Source organism: Mauremys reevesii, linkage group 2 (genome assembly GCF_016161935.1).
Source record: "Mauremys reevesii isolate NIE-2019 linkage group 2, ASM1616193v1, whole genome shotgun sequence".
NCBI lineage: Eukaryota > Metazoa > Chordata > Testudines > Geoemydidae > Mauremys > Mauremys reevesii.
Genome location: NC_052624.1, coordinates 79,437,241 through 79,457,973, shown reverse-complemented (window position 1 = coordinate 79,457,973; position 20,733 = coordinate 79,437,241). Strand labels below are relative to the sequence as shown.

The window sequence follows — 20,733 nt, the reverse complement described above, 5'->3', positions numbered from 1 at the left end:
TCAGCTTCCTCTCACAGACTCTATGGGCAATACACAGAGAGCAGCAATAGAGACATTGGGGACATTGGTTTGGCTGAGGTCTTAGCGGAGTCAGTAGCAGCGAGCAGCGCACTTGCTCAGCCCAATGCCATTCTGCCATTACTCATGCAGTAATTGAACCACCATTCTGCACTTGACTGTGTGCCCTGTGCTGCCTGTGCTGAGCCATCAGTGGCATCAATGGGTCCAACTGGCAGGGGACAGGCAGGTCAACATCCATTTCCACCCAAGGCAAACTGTGTTTCTTGGGTGGGAAGCTGCTGTGCTGTTTTGGAAGTTGTGCAGTGTGTCAAACGCAGCCGTAATAACTCCTGAGTACACCACCATGAACCCCACGTGGATGTTTGTGTGGTCCCCCAGATCCATGGTGCCATTGTGCAAGTGTCCCCTGGGTTCTGCGGTTCTGTGCCCCCTGGTTCCCTGCCTGCGGTGCCTGGATAGGCGTGCCATCCAACCCCCAGTGATTAGGGAATCCCTCCCAGTTAGCCAATCACATTGCACTGCATCACCCAAGCCCCAACGCCAATTTTCAGCAGAGTATTGCCCTTGCTAGGGCTGCTTTTCTAGCAGCAGCCACAGTATGCATTCAAAGCCATTTCCGTTCTTTTTCCAACTCCAAATTGATTCTGTCTGGCGCTGCAAGCTTCGCTGCCTCGCTTCTCGTACTTCCACTGGCCTCTCTGCTCTCCTCTGGCATATCTCTACGTGGTTTCAGGCAACTGCAGCCACCACAGCAAGTTCACAGCATACACCAAAGTCGGCACAAAGTCAATCCAACACCGGCACCACTGGACACCCAACACACCAGCACCCGCAACACAAGTGCTTAACAAGGCCCAAAATGGCGCTCAATGGATCCAATCTGCCCATCCGCCATCAGGATCTCCATTCTCAAGGCTCTTGTCGCCTTCCCCGGCAGTCCGAGAATTTGTGCCGCTGCCGCGTCGCCGTCTTCGCCGATCTGTGTTCGCTTCATCCGAGGTCTGGTCGCCTGTACTCGCAGGTTCCAGAGGTGCGAGGTGTCAAAACATCCACGATTGCGGTATGGGCTGATTGGGGTCTGCTGAGCTGGGAGAGTTCAGGCTCCATACAAGTGGTGACAAAACGCCGAAAACGGTTGCCAAAAGGCGAGGAAGAAGAGGGAGGGCGAGGGAGTGAGGGAGCCGACAGAAGGCAGAGACAATGGTTTTTGCATACCCAGGCACTGCGGGGAGGCGCGGGGGGCGGAGGGCGGAACTGCCAAGGGAATGGGGGGGATAGCTACCATAGCTACCCGCATCAGAAATACCCAGCTCTCCAGCCACGATGCGCTCCACACCCGCTAGGACGCGACCATGGGCGCATGATGCCCGGACAAGGAGTTCCTAATATATAACAACCTAAAAGTAATGGTTAGAGTTTCAAGTTCTTCATTTTTGCCACTTTGCACCAAAAAACAAAGAGAAATAGACTTAGTTCACTGGATTCCTTTAGCTTGATCATTCCACAACTGATATCAACCAGAGATTTATGGTCCACGAACTATAAAGAGTTTAAAGGATCATTGTACTGTCCAAGCCAGAAGGTGCTACAAACTCATCTTAGCTTGAAGCTGCTTCCACTTGTTATGAAGAGTAAACAGACCTCTTTTGAGCTGCCAATTGCAGTCATTGTAGCTGCAAGTTCAGAAGATAGAGGCCACACAAGCTCTAAAAATCTGTATGATTTTACTCCTGTACAAGATGTTGGATGGGGAAGGTAATGGAGTCCACCAGATTGTGTCTCTCTCTGCCACTGAATATAGGGAATGTACTTCCCCCTATTATTTCCATGGAGTTCTAGTGAAGGTTTTTCTTTAAAAACACATTACAAGCCAATGTCCCATTTTGAAACTTCCTAGGACAAAAAATTCAGTCTCAGAAAACAGACTTCTCTGGTCATCTTAAAGTGTTCACTCACCTCACTTTAAAACCCAAGTTAGATCTTTTGCTGTATGCCTAGACACACACAAGAGACATGCAAATAGGCAGTGTCTAGTGAAATCTAGTGTTAACCAATGGGAATGTTGCCTGGAGAGCTGCTGGAGAGGTGGTAAGCAGTGAGATGTAGGGGTCTCAAAGAGTCTAACTGTAAGAGGAACGAGTAGTTGCTTGGATTGTTACTGCAATAACTATTTGTAGCACTACTAAAAATAAGCTTCTTCACTTCTTAGTTGCAAATGCTTGGTTTGAGTTTAGGGAAAAAAAAAAAAAAAAAGAGTATGTTTAATGCACCGACTAGGCCGGATTGAACAAGCAGCAGGAAAAGCTACTTGGCTGTGCAAATGGCATTTCTTCATGAAGACAGAGAAAGAGCAGATATTACAAACAGGATGCTTTCTAAAGGAGATTCAAAGCAGACCTGACAGAAGTTAAGCATACAGAAGTCTATGCCCTGTATTTGGTGAGGTAATATAGTTCATTTTGTCATGAATTACTGCCAATGCACAACAGTCACAAGCAACACAGCCAAGAGAATTAGGTAGTTGTCTGCTCAAGCTGAGGTTTTTTGTTTTTGCTTTTGCTTTGTTTTTTTAAAAGTGGACTTTAAACATGAATACAAGGAGGGAAAAGAATGTTTATCTTTAACAAACTAGAAAGCGAGAGAGTGTCCATTTATGATGAAGATGTAAGCACAAGGTAGAAAGATACTCCTTCAGTTTTCAATACTTCAGAAAATATAGAATTCATTAGTTAACTCAGCTTACGAGAGCAAAAATAAATGTTTTTATACTAGTACTTTTTACTCACCTCTTCAGACTTGAAAGCTTGTTTTGTATGAGTGTACTTCAAAAACCTAGGAGAAAAGGAACGTTTTTTAGTTTAGTGGTATTCTCAATGCGGCTCTGCAGAAAAGAGAGCAGTATAGATGCCGATTCAAAAATGCACTTGCTTTTTCATTTTAGTCCTATCTTCACATCAGATTTATAGCTTAACCCTAGATTTTTTTGCCTCCTCATTAGCTTTATAGAAAGCTTTGAGTTTACTTTTTAAATATCAAGATATCAGTGACACGTTTACAAGATGTAAATGACTAATTTACAAAACAATTTACTTTGATATTCTGTTGTATAAGAGGATGTATACTTTGAATTCTTAATGTATGGGAAGAATAATTCATTACATGCAGCAAAATCGCTTTAAAACTCAAATTCATGAGCTTAATAGAAAGCTATTTACATACGCTTGAAGATACAGGTTTGATAAATGTGAATGTTTACATTAAGTGTTTTAGGCATTGATCCTGCAAGGAGTTTTATGGACCCTTATACGAATCTCATTGTTGAAACCCAACTATTATAAAAATAAAAGCTCAAATAGTACACATCAAAATCCTACAATATTTCTTCTAATTCTGGTATTATGTACTCATGTACTTGCTCTCATGGCTTTAAGTCAATGGAACCCTTGACCAGATCCATGATTTTAGCTGTACAGCTGGGCACACTATAGGCACACACCCTCAAACTCCCAAACACTACTTCAGTTCAACAAAAACTGTAAATGTATGCACATAGCTTAATCACTTGTACAGAATCAAACAAGCAAGTCACTATAAAAACCTTGCTGTTCACTGCTTAAGAAAAATAACAGGTTCCCCTATCTAGTTAGGAATATTAATATACAGAGAGAGTTCCAAGCATAAATACCTAAAATTATTTTCACCATTCCTCGTCCTTACCTCGCAACAGGAAGTACATTGGAACCTGTGTACATCATGATAAAGAAGAATACTCCGCTTAGATAAAAACGAGATAATTGTGGGTTATCTTGCATAATGTGAAACAGCAATATGGCAACTTTCTCAACAAGGATAGGGTCAAATGTCAACAGCAGCTGAAATGAAGACAAACAGCATTTACATGGAGCATCTAAAAATTGTAGATGAGCAGTAGCCATAAAACAAACTAACTTTAACCAGCTAATCAAAATTGGAATGATTAAAACCAAAAAAAAAAAGTTAGTGAAAAATAGTAGAAAGAAACACAACAGCCCAGAACACGACTGTTAAATTATATTAAGTTAGCTGGAATCATTTCCGGATATTTATACATTTCTCAACAACAAACTGACAAAACAAGCAACTTACCTGAGTAATATGGGGAAGGCAAGTACTGTCTGAAAGCAGCCTCTTTACTCTGGGCAAAGGTCTTATAATGGCATTATCTTGATCCCTAAAACATGTATTTTGCCAATCAATGTTTTTAGTGTATAATACATAAATATAAATACAGTATTTGTTTTTATTTTAAATGTTTAACTGATTTCTCAGTCAGATTTTAGATTTTGATCCAATGGACTGGGTTGATATCAAGATCCTCATATACACTCCAACAAGTTTTACTATCCTCATTTCTTAAATATTCATCAAACTTTCACCTGGTCTTAGCTTTGATATAGAGTAGATCAGCGAGGTTTAGTAAAATTCACATTCAGTATTCACTCATGGAAACAGTGAGATTAACTATGTGTTTAAGAAGAGTTATAAAAAGTTTGATTGTATTTCTAATGCTATCAAAGTAACCTGAGACATTCACTTCTGCTATATTTTTAAGACAATGTTAAATTATTGTAATTTCAGTTTGAGAAGGAGCAGTCAATGCAGCAGTGACCATGAAGTTTTATGGCACGTCTATTAAATGGATTTATCTTTGTCCCATCATAAAACTGCATTAGTTCATCTCTGCTTTCATGGTAGGAAGATTAAAACTTCCATGTTCACTAATTAAATGAAATTCGCTAGGAGATGGTAGATGCATGTCTTGTTTAAAGAGTTTCTCCCATTTAACCCAGGAAGTATATCAATAAAACTGGAATAGCAATTGTGCACATTTGCTACAACCATGGAAAGTTACAGCCATTTTCTTCTCTTGGAACTAAAAAGACTCATTACCTGCTGGGAAAATAGCCACACATTGTGATCAACATGTTGAGGATAAGTGTGGCAAGGTCAGTCTCATTCAGCACAGCCTGTCCATTGGCTAGCAAGCACCATTTAAGCTGAGGGATAAACTGCAATGGTCTCCAGCCATCCATACCCTGAGCCCAGCAACGTGTTTTTGCAGTCAGCTTTCCCTTGGTCCATAATTCCTGCATCTTTTTTAAAATCAGAGGTACAAGTTAGATGCTTCACACTATGAGCAGTAAGGTTTTCTGGCATTTTTCATTACTTGTCTTGGTAGCTCATAATGCATATAAAATCAGATGCTCTCCAAGTATGAAAAATATTTTTTGCTATGAAAAACCAATACAGACTAAATATTCCTGTTCCCTTTAGGAGCTCTAAAATCTACCCTTTGTATGACAGGGAAAAAAGGGCCCAGAAAAGCAAAAGAAAACCAACTTGGAAGAGATCTTCAACTGATTTTTTTTTTTTTTTTTAAAGTCAAGTCATTATAGTAAATTGGATTATTGATCTCATTTGGAGACTACACAGAATTATAAAACTCTAAAAGCTTTGATTCTTGCACTCTTAAAAATCCTAATTTATACCATTTGGTAGTTTGTGTTAGGAAGATAAAATGCACGAACACCATATCCAAAAAGTGATCAGATCACTGATTTCCTTTGAGAATTTAATCTTTCCTTAGCACACCAAAATTAGAATTTTATGAAATCAAAACTACATTAAATGTGCCATCCCACATTTTTCCAGAGGTTGGTACCCAATAAGCTTGATGTACACATCAGAACAATACTAAATATATATTGGATGTGGATTAAGTGTAAGACAATTCATTATAACAGTAATTTGGTACGCCAGTGCACATCTTTACATTTTAATACCATTTTCATGTTAAATAAGATTTATTTTTTATGATGGAGCTCCTACTGGCTCAGAGAGCAGTAAACTACAAGACTAATTCATTCCACCATACGGCAGGTACAAGCAGTAGTCTGTGGAACTCCACCATGCTTTTAGAATGCCAGTTACAGTCAGAGAGGTGGTGACAGTATCACTCCCCTTTATTACCTAGGACTTCATGACATCTCAGACTTGGGTGGGGGAGGATTATCTAGCTGTACCCAATATCTGATAAGTTATGCTAAGCAATGTGCACGTATTGGAGTAGTGTAGACTTTCCTCTGACATTCAGCTCTTTTATAAACACACAATATCCTGGCCTCTTGAAAAAGAAACACTGATTTTAAAGTAATGCACATTGGAAATCCCAACTAGACATACAAAATGATGGGGTCTAAATTTGCTGTCACCGCTCAAGAGAGATCTTGGGGGTCATTGTGGATAGTTCTCTGAAAACATCTGCTAAATGTGCAGCTGGCCAAAACGAAAAAATAACCAACCAACACCACATTACAATGTTAGGGACCATTAGGAAAGTGATAGATAATATCATAATGCCACTACATATATATCCATGGTATGCCCATGCCTCATCTCAAAAAAAGATATTAGACTTGGAAGACGTACAGAGGGCAACAAAAATTACTAAGGGTATGCAACAGCATCTGAATGAGGAGAGATTAAGATGACTGGGATTGATCATTTTAGAAGAGAGACTACTGGGTGTCTGTGAAATAGGTCTATCAAAATCAGGAATGGTGTGGAGAAAGTGAATAAGGAAATGTTATTTATCCCTTCATATAAACACAAGAACCAGGGATCACCCAATGAAATTAACAGGCAACACATTTAAAACAAACAAGGAAATACTTCTTCACACAATGCACAGTCAACCTGTGGAATTCATTGCTGGGGATGTTGTGAAGTACAACAGGGATCAGAAAAGAATTAGATAAATTCCTGGAGGATAGGTCCACCAATGGCTATTCCAAGATGGTCAGGGACACAACCCCATGTTCTGGTAGTCCCTAAGCCTCTGACTGACAGAAGCTGGAACTGGATGACAGGGGATGGATCACTCAGTTACCCTGTTCTGTTCATTCCTGCACTGGCCACTGTTGGAAGACAGGATATTGGGTCAGACTAGCCCAGTATGGTCATTCTTAAGGTTTAATTATTTTATGAATCAGCAATGAAAGAGCACGATACCTCTGTAAAGCTGTAAGGACCGCTCCTCTCTTTATCTGCATTGCCAAAGTACCACTCTTTCTCACTTTCTCTCTTCATATCAGGTGCTGCTTCAATCACATTGCTCTAAAAGGTAAAATATTTATATTTAAATGATATAACCAATTTAATGCAAGATCCAGTCTTAATCCCATATGACTTTAGCAATTTGGAAGTTAGCTAGTTTATGGAGGGGATTTTACAAGGCTGTTTTTTTGCCTGATGTGCATTAGGAGGAGGTATGAGAGTTGGGTGGTACTAATGAAGGCTTAGACTATAAAATAGTATGTGCAGAGAAACAAGGACAAAGTTAGGGTTGGCAGAGAAACTTCAGCCTGTTCCCTTACAAAAGTAAGTGAAAGATATCAGCCTTAAAAGACTGAATTTAATAAAATCCTAGTTTCTGTCCAAGCACCCTTTAAAAAGAGAGTGTCCATTTTAAAAATTCCCTTAAAAAGGCATAGTGTGAATAAACCAAAAGACCTCATACTTGCAATGGTACTGTAGCCCTGCTTGTGTGGAGATGTGCCATGGTAAGCAGATCCACAAGGATTCTAATGCCATTTGAATCCATGAGGTCCTTAACATTTTTCTGTAAACGAGAAAACCGTCACATGAAATAAATGTGAGCATTATATAAGTGTGTTATGGGTAAGTAAAAAGCACTGTAAGAACCAATCTTTGTATAGTATTTTAATAGGATTCAAAAGTGAGATTTCAACTCTCCTCCTCACACTCAACCATATTCTTTAGAAATCTAGCACAGAACATTTATACTTCCTTATCCCCTCATTACCCATTCAAAAACCCTAAATCGCGCCTATAGATATAGCATCTGTGCCAGAAAGGGAGAGAGAGTTGTACCCTTAACATTTGCATCTAATAAGAGATCGTTCTTTCCATTAAGTAAACACAAGATTAGAGATTCAGTTACAGTTTTTAAAATCAACTCAAAGCATTAGTTTCAAACTGGAGAACATTTTAACAGTTTAAAAAAAAATGTATCCATGTTTCATGAATTTTCTTTCAAGTACTGGAAGAATAAAATCTCCTACCTTATTTAGAATGAGCTTGTTAAGGAATAGTATCAATCTGTCCCGCTCAAGTCTATCAGTGCACTTTTGGGGTTAAAAAAAGGGAAGAACAAGTCAAACATGTCCAACAGGAAATACAAATTAATCAAGCCTCAAAAAATTAGCATGTTGAATTAACCAGAGAGTAAAATCCAATTCTCAAATATCTTAACAAAACATAAAAACTGTGCAAAAACAGATAAGGTTACCTTTAACAGTAAGATTTCAGAAAAACATATATATATATATATATATATATAATGATATTGGAAAACATGTTACAACATTCTCAAACATTTTCACAAATATCTTGCAACTCACTATAAACAGTCTCACTAATTTTGGTAGTATTATTGGATTTGTTTTCATACTAAAAACAGCTCTTGAATAATTTCTACAGTTTGTTGTGAAGTCTGTTTGTGCAAAGTAAGTTCAAGTATGCAACTTTCTTCTGAATCACACCTAATCAATGTTAATTGTTCACATTATGGGAAAGGTAAAAATACCACTGCCAAATTATCATGCTATAGAATTCACTGTGAAATGGAGTTTTAAAGTTAACTGATTTTTAATATTACCTTATATCCTATTACTGATTTGGTATTAAAGCATGTATGAGTTTATAATTTAAATGCACTTAAATGAAAGACGAGCTCCGATTTAAGGCCTGAGTTAATGTTTCTTCAGAAAGAACTGCCAGACTACTAAGACAAGAGCATTGTAAAAAAGGCAGCTCTCTAAAGCTTAAAATGTTAATTTCAGTTGCTGTTAGAGAAGTGCAACCATGAACTATCCTGTAGATAGGCCAAACCTCTTCAATTCACCTTCAAAGATTAAACAGGCATAAGAATTAGAACCTATTAACTCAACTGTATTTAAACATGGGTTGTGTCTGCCTTTACCATTAAAGGGTTTCCAAGTTTTATGGTTACAAACAAATCCAACCCATCATCCTTAAGTATACCAATACACCCCCAGTTTTGGAGAAAACACGCTGCCTAAAAGATCACTGCCAGTTCACTTTGAACCAGCCATTCTGAAGGCAAAGTGTCTCCCTTAGTGGACGGCCCACTCTCCACAGGGGAGCAAAAATTAAAAAGTTTGCTGTTTATTCCTGATGTGCATCAGGAATAAGCAGAAGACTAAAATACTGCATTGAATGCAGTCTATATTGTTTTCATTTATATTTTACTCTTAAGGTCAAGACTAGAATTGGCCTCATTTCAAATAAATGTATTCTTGCATATTAAAGTAACGGGACTAAAAATGCCACCATCACAGACTTCCATCAGCAGAACATATTCATTAAGAATGAGTTAAGAAGACAGAAACTGACTAAAAATGACTCAATCCAGCAGTAACTTCCAAATGAAACTTCAAGCTACGTCTGTAATACCAAAATCTGAACTGGACAGCAGCATATCAATGACTAAGCTATTCCTAGCCACTACATTAACATTTTATTTTTATCTTAAAAACACCATCCAAACAAAACTCACCCTCTCCAACATCCCAACAATATATTTAGTGTCACTAAATTGTCCTATTTCTTCATGACATCGTCCATAAACAATTGCCAGTGCTTGTAGACATAAACATTTCATGTTCACTTTAGGGGTGAGCAAGAACCGGTGATAAAGTTCATTGAAAAATTCATACCTGCAAAAACAGAAGAAAGTTCACAGTGGCAGAAATATGCATTAAACCTCAGAAAAAATAAGGAAGACAAGCTGAACTGTGACTCACGATTTTTTGATTGCTCCACTCTCTTCAGTTTCATCTTCCTCCAACAATAATCTCAGGTAATAATCCCCTATTTTTATTTCCTCTGAAAGGCACTCATACTTAACCTATAAATGAAACATAGGTATGCAAACCATGTATTATTTCAGATTATACACTTAAAATTGAGCTTTTAGCAAGCTGCCACATGCAATCTATATTTTACTTGATTTCATGGCTTAACAACATGCTCAGTAAATATTTTTTTCTTTTCTTTTTGGAGGAGCCTCTCTCCTGCAATAAGCAGTAAGGTTTAATAAGCAACATTAATGAAATATGATTTGTATTAATTGCTATTCTAAAGGACAATTCAATTTTCATTTTACTAACCTAGATATTTGAGGCTGAAAAATTACTTCTTTACACATGGATGAAGACTAGAAACTGACATTCTAAAGAACAGTTGATATCCAACTTGCTCCCAGACAGCCACAATACTCTAAGTGGCACAAAGCCTCTGGAAATCAATAGGGAATTTTAATATTCTAATACACTATGTATTTTAAAACAAAGCGTTTACCTAAAACTGAAGCATTATACAACACACCTTTTAGTTTAAACAATCTAGCATAGGGATCTCTACAATAATGGATACAGTACAGCACTGGAACAGCTAACATTTAACAAGTCAAATAGGTGTTGCAAAGTCTAGAGGCAACAGTTCAATAGCAGGAGTACAAATAAAATCATGTAATTACATGAATTAATAGGGTTCCAAGATGAAGTTAACTCTGTGCCCTTCACCCATCCTCAATTAAAAACCACTAATATAAGAATGCTTACATGTAAAGATACCTGCAAGAATACAAAAGTAAGTTTAAATGTTTTAAGTGTGGCATTATACACCAACGTCTGTTTCTTGCAGGTTATGAGAAGTTCACTGACAGAATCCCAACAGCCCTCAAACCAGTCTTGGACCAATCTGAAGCATAATACGTTGCCTCTGTTTAATCACACTGTGCCTGTAGTAGATTTCCTCTTATGACATATACTGCCGTGATACAGTCAGGTTTTGTAGATTTGGGAGGGAATATCTCAGAATCTATGCTTTTTCTAAAACTATATATGTTTGTTACAAGTTTTCTGTAAGCTTTTCATATGTGACCAAAATATCAATCAATCAGTGAACAACTGCAGAAAGTGTTTACGATGTACTGTCCAGAGTTTGAGGTTGTTTGATTGCATTTATTGGAGACTGATGTAAAAGCTGGATCTAGTGACTCTTCCTACTGATGAGATGGTGATTTGCCATCTTCAACAGCACTCAAGTTCTGCTTCCTATTTTTGTTTTCTATTCAATCCATTCTGTTGTGGAGACAATGTCAAAATTAGAAAATATACAATCTGCTATCTGAAGGCTTTATTATTGAATGATTAAAAAAACCACCACACCTGAAATAGATCTAGGCAAGTCAGTTTATTCTGTTCCCACCTAGTTATGGCCTCTTCGCTTATGCGACACCTTAGAGAAATACTACCCATTTCCAAAATAATGGAATTCCATATATCGAAACTATTTTACCCTGGGTGTGTCACAGATTGTTTCAATGATGTTTTGAAGGGCTTATTCTTCCCAGAAGCATCAATATTCTGCATGCTATTTGATATCCAATCTATTCAGGACTTTAGATGGGCTGCCTAATATTTAGTAAGCTTTCTGAAAGCCAGCCCCTCCAAGTGTTTTGGTACCATACTGATTTTTGCACTTGTTTATTATTCACTTTTAATTGAACATGGGAACATACAATAAATTATCAGGACAAGTATGTTGATACATACTGTAAAAAGAAAGTGGAATACTGCATGGGCCTTACATTTTAATGGCTCTCACTCATTGTTAACCTTGCTAGAATTAATGCTTGAAATTAATAGAACAGTTCTATTGGGAATTTATACATAGGTGCTTTCTTCCAGTGTGTCAGAAGCCCTCTTTGTTATGTTTATGGGACTTTGGCCCAGATTCTCAACTTTGGTTGTCATAATGACAACTCCAAGATGAATTAATCTTTGAATCCATGTGTTAAATACACTTGTCTGCAGTGCTTCATGTGTATATTTTGTCATATCTAAATATTTCTGCCACTTTCACTGTTAAGACAAATGGCTATTTATATAGTTTGTGTTTTTAGTGAATATATTTAGACTCCCTCTTGGCTGATCAGAGATTTGTCTCGCCTGTACAAAGCCATTTAATCTGGGTGTATGAGGTAGTTCATAGAGATTCCTTTGAAAAAGGACTATGCATCCTGCTGGAAGGGGAACTAGTCTGCATAGCCTGCATACAGTCTATTTAAAAAAAAAAAGTCAGTACTATACAGAGGAGGTGCCTGCTTTCTCCTTCATAGCTTTGAGTTTATATACTCTGCCCAATCATTTATTGACAAAGATTGTGTATAACACTCATTTAGAATGTTACAGAAAAAAGCTGATACGTAAGGACACTAGGACTACAATATTAGTGATTTAAGTAAAACGTATTAGAAAAGTTTACCTCAAACTCATGATGATTCCATGAGATAACATTAGCACTGCCAAGTTCTCTGTCAATATTGAATGCCCGCATTTCGGATTCAAGGGTATCTCTCAACTCTTCCCGTGTTTTGAAGTTCCAAATCAAATTTGACTTAGCATGATCTTGAAGAAATCTAGGAGAAAGCATGGCTAGTAAAAACAAAGTTTTCTACTCTTTTAATGTTGATAAAGATAGTTTAAAATGCATATAAACCTGCCATGCACATCAGAGCATACTGTACTTCAATGAATTAGTAGAGAAGGGAATATGCTTTGCCATTTTATTCTTGATTTGTACAATACAAAGTCTCACTTGTGTTTAAATCATTTTGATATTACAGTAGTGACTTGCTCAATATACCTACTTTGTTATTAGTCTAAGGATCTGTCTACACACAGCAAAGAAAAACCTGCAGCTGGATAGTGCCAGCTGACTCAGGTTCACAAGGCTCAGGCTGTGGGGCTGTTTCATTGCTGGGTAGACTTCCAGGCTTGGCATAGAGACTGAGCTCTGCAACCCTCCCACCCTGCAGGGACCAGCCATGGTTTTTTCTCTGCCGTGTAGCCATATCTTCAGTGTCTATGAGCATCAGACAAGACATCCACTCTACCTTAAAATAAAGCCAGAAGCCACTTTAAATCAACAAAAATAAGGTTCTTGAAATAGCAATACCCTACTTTTCAAAAGCATTAACCCTATTAGTTCTCTGAAATGCAATTTACCTCCTGGGACTTGGTTGTACAAGTGACAGCATAAATGGTAAAAGGGAAACACGTTACAGTTGTGTCTTACATTTAAGAAGGCTGTATATGAAATTTTTGTATCTGAGTATGCAAGGTCAAAAGCAAGACAATGAGGTCAGGGCTAGCCATGTGCATTTCAGAAGCAGATTAAAGAATTTATCTAGCGCATTTGAGTATTTTTTGCTCCATACATTACATTTGTGGTTAAAGTTCATGTCAAATATTTCAAATTGTACTGTTTAAACTATCTTTATAGCTGTAGCTTTGAGTTAGGGCTTCTGCATCTGTCAAGTGAACGGCCATGATTAGCTTTAATTCATCTGTTATAGTTAACACATGGCTATTTGAAAAAGCATATTACATTTATTCTAGATATTTACCTGTAATAAAAAAGATCCCAGTTTGCTTCTATTTTTATTCTTTGCCTTCGTTTCCTTAGTATTACTGGCTTTTGATTAATGTTCTACAAATAGAAAAAGATGCCAAATTCAGGGCTAGGACAATTAGCAATAGCAGATACCTGGATAATTTCACTTCAGCACATGTTCTTATAAGAGTGGGTTTCTAGTGTTACTTGAAACATGAAAATAAAGCTTTGTTTTCACTGGCTGTTGCTGAGAGATCTCTGCTTTCCAAGAGAACACTTATTACTAGTGATGCAGTTTTCTAATCAGTGATTTCAAAGGCAGTGACAACAGAACACCACAACTGAAATCTTTAGCTAGTGACTTGCACCATATTAATACTAAATTACCAACAAAGGTCATTAAATCATGCTAGAGAAACTTGCAGCCATGTACTTTTATCATACACAGGTACCCCTTATCTTGTATAAAAAACCCAAATCCCATCACCATATGCACACTAAAGTAGAGAATCAGCAAAAACTGCTGGGTAATATTTAAATATACTGTGTTACATGCATACATTAACCATGCAGGAAAAAACTCTTTTCCACCAAGCCAAAGAGTGACTGGGGAGCAGAACCAGACCCATCTTTCAGGAGACAATACCCACAGTAAGACTAGCAGCCACAAAGCTGGAGAACACAAAAGGCTACTTTGTTGTTCAGAAGTAAAGGATCTATGAGCAGCACAAGGGGGGAAGTCACAGACCCAGCTTGGAAACTGAAAGATTGTTTGATTAACAACAAACAACAACAACAACTAAAATGCACTGCTAGACAAGACATCACATGCCAGGCAGAGTTTAATGAAACATAAGCCATGAAAGTAGTATACAAACTCACCATATTGTTTCTGTCCTGATTGTGATTGGAAAGTAGAAAGAAAAAAGGAATATTTAAACAAAGTAAGATACAGCCACTAAAAATATTGTATATGGTAACATGGAGTTATAAAATGTTACCAAAACAAATACTTTCAATGTAATTTGATTGATAAGAATCACAATCAAAAGTGAAGACAGTTCAGAATTTTGTTTTGCAGAACCATGTCTGTTACCTATTGTGCATTAATGGTTTATCCTTCCCAAGTAAATAAGACACCAAGGAAAAAGCATAAGAGTTCATACTTGGAGAGTTTATAATATGCAGCTTGTGGAAATAGATTTTTACTGAGAAATTCAGCTAAAATAAAAAACAGCCATACATCTCTGATTTATTTTGGACTGAATTTTCACTCTGTCCCATGAAGAACGTTTGGCCTATTTCTCTGTGTAAAATTTGTTAAAGCTAAATAAGAGTAAACCTGCCTCAGGACCCACATAATTTCTTACTTTTCTAAGTTGTGTCATTTGTGTTTTACTTTAAGACTTTATTTACATCAGAAATCAGGAGAGAGTGTTGAAAATCAGATGTGATATGTTGCATTTCCCCTACTTTTCCATCTTTCCTATGTATGGGCAGCAAACCAAAAATGACAAAACTTCTAAATGAAGAACTGAAACTTCAGAGATCAGGCACATTTCACTTAGAGGAAGCTAATTGACTAGAATGCCAAGTTTAGTACTGAAAAAAACAAAAAAAAAAGTCAATAAGAAAGGACTAGGGTCAAAAAAGTTGGAATTATAATAGCAAGAAAAAAGGGGTAAGTCATATCAGCTGACGTTTATAATCACAAAAGAACAACCATACAGAAGGGACAAGGGAAGAGGAGGAATGACAGAGCATAAAATAAATACATAGAAGAGTCAGGAGGGAGTCTCACGGCACCCTCCAGTTTCCTCAACAAGGAAAATAGGGTGACCTCTTGGCTATTAGGAGACTATAGCTGCTGAACACACAGACCTACACCATCTTAAAATAATTTAAGTATGAGGAAGAGGCACAGACTGAACAACAAGAGCCAGGTGACCTTAAGGTAAAAAGCTGACATTACTATCAAGAAATTCCAATATTGAAAGTTTAAGTCTATTCATTCAAGGCCATGTTCTATTCTTCCAAACACAAAGTCGGATGAAGTACAGTGATACTAATGAATAAATATACTAAATGAATGTATACCTCAAATACACATTGAAAATCCTTGAAAATCCTTGAATATTTTCCTATCACATTATTGTTTAAAAGACTGTTTCTGCAGCAGCCTCTTAAGGATTTCTGCTGCTCTAACTTCTGTAAGATGCTTATAACCAGAAGGGTGCAAAAGAATCCAGTTGCAGTCTAGTTTCCTAGGTAATTAGTTTAAGCAAAAAAGGAGGTGGTTATGCAAGTTGGAAATGTGTGCATGACAAATGACATGTCTGCAAGTTACTAATATGCCCCTCTCCCACCTCAACTGATTCACTACAATCACTCAGATTTCTAGCTAAAAATGAAAAAAAGGGAAGAGGCAAAAATTTGTAAACCTGGAAACAAAGAACCAATTTTTTGTAACAGTATTTTAAATAGATTCACAGTGAAAGCCAAGAATCAGTATTTTCACCACAGTCCTTGAAATCAGCCATGGCTAAAACCTACTAGTTATACTGCATTAGTCGTGGAAAAAGCCCAGTGTTTACCCAGCATGGTAACTAGTGACTTAAGAGAAATTTGAGATGAAAAAAAGGTATAAACTTGTCTGCGTTTTTACCTCTTTTTGAGCAATGCCCATTCTGTCCCTCCAGTGCATCAAAACCAGATCTACTTTCTCTTTGGCAAATTTTTCTACTTCTTTAGCAGCTTTTCCAGCCAGTCTCTGCCACTCTGGCACTTTACTAAGCTTGCCATACTGGTCCTGGGGAACAAAAGCCTAATCAGTAACTTAATAGAAATTTAATCACAAGTGTATTTTGGAGACAATGAGCATCAACATTTTACAACACTTTCTTCCCTCCCTCCCCCATTTAGATACCAGGTACGGTACATGGAACAAGTTACACAGCTGAATAGAGAATTAGTCATTTTAATCTCACCAGTCTTTTTAGATAAATACAATTTTTCTACTTACAGTTGCAATTTTTAAATTATCCCTAATATGCATCCGATCAGCATCCTTCTCAGGAACAGGATCAGCGCTGTCCAGGTACGCCAGCAAACCTGATGGCTAAAGCCACAAAATAATTTGTATTCCATAACAGATCTCTGAATTCAAGAGTAAGTTATACCAGTGTAAGTGCCTAGTGTAGGTAAGTAGTCTATCATATACAAAAACCCTACATTAAAAGAATGGAAATACTGCCACATACTTGTCAAACACTTGCAAGTTAGGAAATACTAGCATGCGATAGTTCAAACTACGCGCTCCGTCGACTCCGACCACCACCGCGAACAGCGGTGGCGGAGTCGATGGGGGAGCCGCGGACTTCGATCCCGCGGCGTCTGGACGGGTGAGTAGTTCAAACTAAGGTAGTTCGAGTTCAGATAGCATGTAATTAAAGACCTTAGTTCGACACCCCCGCCCTAGTGTAGACCAGGCCTCAGTACACAGGATGGACTGTACTCAAGTTAATCAGGGTTGCATAGTGAACAGAATGTTGTATGTAGGACCACTGCCCCATTTGTTGGAGAAGCTGGAAGTTGTGTAGTGAATGAAGCAGGGGACTACAGGAAGAGAGGATGGTTTTATGTTTAATGCAGTTAATCTGGGGCACCTGGCATTGGCTTCTGTCTGATGACAGGATACTGGGCTAGATGGATCTTTGGTCTGACCCAGTATGGCCATTCTGATGTAAAAGCCAATCTGGAGCACTGGATTCTCTCTCTACCCATATCACAGAGTTCCAATGAGATTTTTCCAGAGGTTTAACACGGCCAAATTTGCTGTTTCCATGAAAATTGGCACAAGAGACATCCCTGATACCAGGGCAATCCCCATGCCCAATTTGAGCCCTTTCCCAGAAGCATGGAGATGCTAGAACTTGCCAGTGATGGTTGAAAGTATTTAACAGTTTTTGCCCATGTATTTCTTTGCCTTGTTTAACTGAATTTTGCCTTTTTTTTTTAAAAAAAGAAAGTTCAGCCTGAAACAGAGACCCAGCATGGCAAATATCAGCCAGAATGGCTCAAGTTCAACAAAACTACAAGCAACTGAAACTGAGTCCAATAATGGAAAGGGTAAGGCAACCTTAAACTATTTAATAGACATTCTTAGATACTACACTGCTAAGGGATTATAAGTGCCTTCCAGCAGTTCTTTAAGCCATGGGTAACAGCATAGCTACTAGCTTCACCTAGAATCCAAGATTTTGGCAAGTTTCCCTTGGACTAGGATACTAGCCAAACGAACATTGAGTGCATCACAACTTTCCCTCAACCCAAAAGCCAAACTCTTCAATGTAAAGCAATAAAGTTAGCTGTTTGGCAATGCTTCCATCGAACTTCATCTTTTAAAAAGCATCACTTACTATATCTCCTGTGCCCTCGGTAGAGCTTGCCCCCTTACTGGCTTCACTCCACTCTCTTTCCTGTTCTAGTTCACTGTCTTTTTCCAACTTGTTTTGAGTTTTTTTATTCTCTCCAGCTACTCCTTATCTCTACTGTTTTCCATTTTCTATCTCAATCCCTTTAAAAAAGATAAATTTATCCACAGAGTCTTTGCCCGATCCACACAGCTAGAGTCTCATTTCTGCCTCCCACACTCTTTAGTTAAGATAGCTACAATGACTAGGTTGCTCTGTTCTCCCATTTGTCCCCTTACCTCAAGAGGAGCCAGCAGCTCCAGTTAGCTCACCTGCCAGTTCAAGTTACTTCTTCCCCCATGTGGCTGTGTTTCCCGTTTCCCTATCCCTGGCAAAATCTTTACTTGTGTATTAATGACAATAGGTGTTACAGGCTTTAAAATTGTATGTTCTATAAAGTTATCCCATCCCTTCCCACTCTTCAACCTAATCTCCTGCACTGCATGTCAAACTTAACATTGACACTAAACAAAAGGTGCCCAGGTATTAAAAAAAAAACCCTAAGCTACTCAGGTATATTTAGTTGAAATTTTTTACACCTAAAAGAATACCAACATTTGAGGACACATGAACTGATTAAATAAATAAATAAATAAATAATTTAAAGTGGTGTTTAAGAAGAGTAGATCACTCACTTACCAAAATACGTTTCAGCAAGCTCATAGCAGTTGCATTTTCAGCTGTCCAAAGGCCTACTAAATGTCTACTTAGCTGTCTGAAAAAAGACATTGAGAAATTTTTACTGTTGTCTTGGCTAAAACAGTAGTTTTTTAATCATTACTGTGAATTCAGAACTGCCTTATAAAAAAAAAAAAAGAGTTTTACATTGTCAGCACAGCCAACGCTCAGATGCCCTTTGTTCACGAGGGCAAGAATAAAAAAATAAAAATAAATAGATGTTAATGCGAACTAGGTACTTTTTCGTAAAGCGCTTCAGCATGCTGCTCTGTAACTTCCTCATGCAGACCCTGCTGGCATGCTCTAACAAAAAGGTACGTTAATATGAAGTAGGTACCTTTTAAAGTGTGCTAGCACAGTCTACACGGAGCAGTTAAAGAGCAACACACTGGAAAGCTTTACAAATTGCACCTCTGGTGCATTTTGCCAGTGCCATGTAGATAAGCCTAAAGTTATACTTTGTGAAAATTATACTTTTATCATTCTCAAACAGATCATGTATCTAAACAAATAGAGGAAGGCACTCCAAAAAGCAGAGTACTAGGGAAATAGTAGCCTCTCTCCATACATTCCCATAAGAAAGTTTAAGTATCCATCTTGATCGTTAAGGCCACATTAAAAACTGGACTGTATGAGGAACTCAGGAGAAGTGAGTTGTGAAATCTTGTTTATGAAATTGTACTGTCACACTGGAAGTGCTACTAGGCAAAGCAGTTAAAATGCAAAGAAAATGTCTAAACTACACCCAGTCATAATAGAGTAATTCACCTGTAGCATTTAAATATGCAAGTTAAGCTTAAAATGAAGAATGATTCTTTTAAAACAAGAATGGAAGCTTCCCATGTTTCAGCTTTCCCACATATGAATAATGCAAATATTAACCATCACATTAATGTCAAATAAAACGTGACATACCTATTTGTAAGCATCCTTTGATCTGCGCTTATTGTAAACATAGCGGTACGTAAATGACGAGGTAAGGCACCTTCACTGAGGGCAAGATCTTGCATTTTGGTAGCAATCTCTTTATCTCCTTCCTTTGGAAACAGGACAAGATGATTACTATGGAGAGAATCTTAATTGAGCTGTTCTCTCTTTAGTTTACAATATTCATTACAAACTATTTTGACTATTTGACTCATTTAAGTATATGCATTTTGGGTAATTCTGAATGGTTAATTTCGCACTTCTATTCAGGGCACCCTCCTACGTAGCTTTAAAAAATGAAGTCTCAGCAGCAGGGATCAGAGGTTCTAACTGAAGTGAAGTCACAAGAACAGAAGCTTTCCAATTGGCTTTAAGACATTAGTTCAAATAACCATTACAACCTAAAAAAAAATGGCATGTTTATAGTAACACCAAATTTCTCATTTTAGAATTAGTGATGTTTTGCTCCCCAGCACCTAGCCCCACAAATTCAACCTGGGATCTGAAAGACAAGCTGGATTCTTTTACTTGTGTACTACCATCAGTTACAGAGTGTGCAACTTAAACTTAGTTAACAGTGCTGTGTTTCACAGTTCAGGACAACCGCACTTGTATTTTCCACAGTAGTCCAGAGAGGGTACCTACTCTCAGGCTTCCACCAACTCTCACACTTACAGCTCCCCAGCAATTGCCTTTCTTGGGTGAAGACCTGCATCTCACTCCCTTCTGATTGGGCTATTTCCAGGCTACACAGGTCCCTGCCTTCACTGTGTTATTCCCAGCAGGGCAGGTTCCCAAGCACACCTGCTTATACTTTCAGAGACTAACAAACAGAGTGACTGATTGTCAATGGTTGTAAGTTACCAAAGGGCTCTTATGCAAACCCACTTTATTCCTAAGGTAAAAGCGCCACAGAGAACACAAAAATAAAAACCTACTCACATGCTAATAAACTTACCAGAGATTACCCCAGCCCTAACATGGGCTCTGACTGGAGCAGTCCCTCAAAACAGCTGACTCAAAGGGTTTCCTTTTAGTTTTAAATACATCACAGCTTCAGCTCAGAACAAAACACCCAGTCTTACAGGTC

At 37.9% G+C, this 20,733-nt stretch overlaps 1 protein-coding gene across 3 annotated transcripts in view; it reads right to left on the bottom strand.

Annotated features, from left to right (window-relative positions):
- DNAJC13 (DnaJ heat shock protein family (Hsp40) member C13) overlaps nt 1-20,733 on the bottom strand; it is a 100,534-nt gene that overhangs the window by 41,766 nt on the left and 38,035 nt on the right. For 2 of the 3 annotated variants that reach the window (XM_039522907.1, XM_039522906.1), the window contains 16 exons: nt 19,632-19,753; nt 18,678-18,753; nt 16,589-16,684; nt 16,232-16,375; nt 14,449-14,463; nt 13,580-13,662; nt 12,436-12,589; nt 9,909-10,012; nt 9,662-9,821; nt 8,145-8,207; nt 7,580-7,681; nt 7,072-7,176; nt 4,951-5,153; nt 4,147-4,231; nt 3,739-3,893; nt 2,808-2,853 (listed from right to left, as the gene is read on the bottom strand). In XM_039522907.1, coding sequence (XP_039378841.1) covers nt 2,808-2,853; nt 3,739-3,893; nt 4,147-4,231; nt 4,951-5,153; nt 7,072-7,176; nt 7,580-7,681; nt 8,145-8,207; nt 9,662-9,821; nt 9,909-10,012; nt 12,436-12,589; nt 13,580-13,662; nt 14,449-14,463; nt 16,232-16,375; nt 16,589-16,684; nt 18,678-18,753; nt 19,632-19,753 — 1,713 coding nt within the window. The remainder of the gene's footprint in view (nt 1-2,807; nt 2,854-3,738; nt 3,894-4,146; nt 4,232-4,950; nt 5,154-7,071; nt 7,177-7,579; nt 7,682-8,144; nt 8,208-9,661; nt 9,822-9,908; nt 10,013-12,435; nt 12,590-13,579; nt 13,663-14,448; nt 14,464-16,231; nt 16,376-16,588; nt 16,685-18,677; nt 18,754-19,631; nt 19,754-20,733) is intronic. The other variant, XM_039522908.1, reaches the window with a different exon arrangement.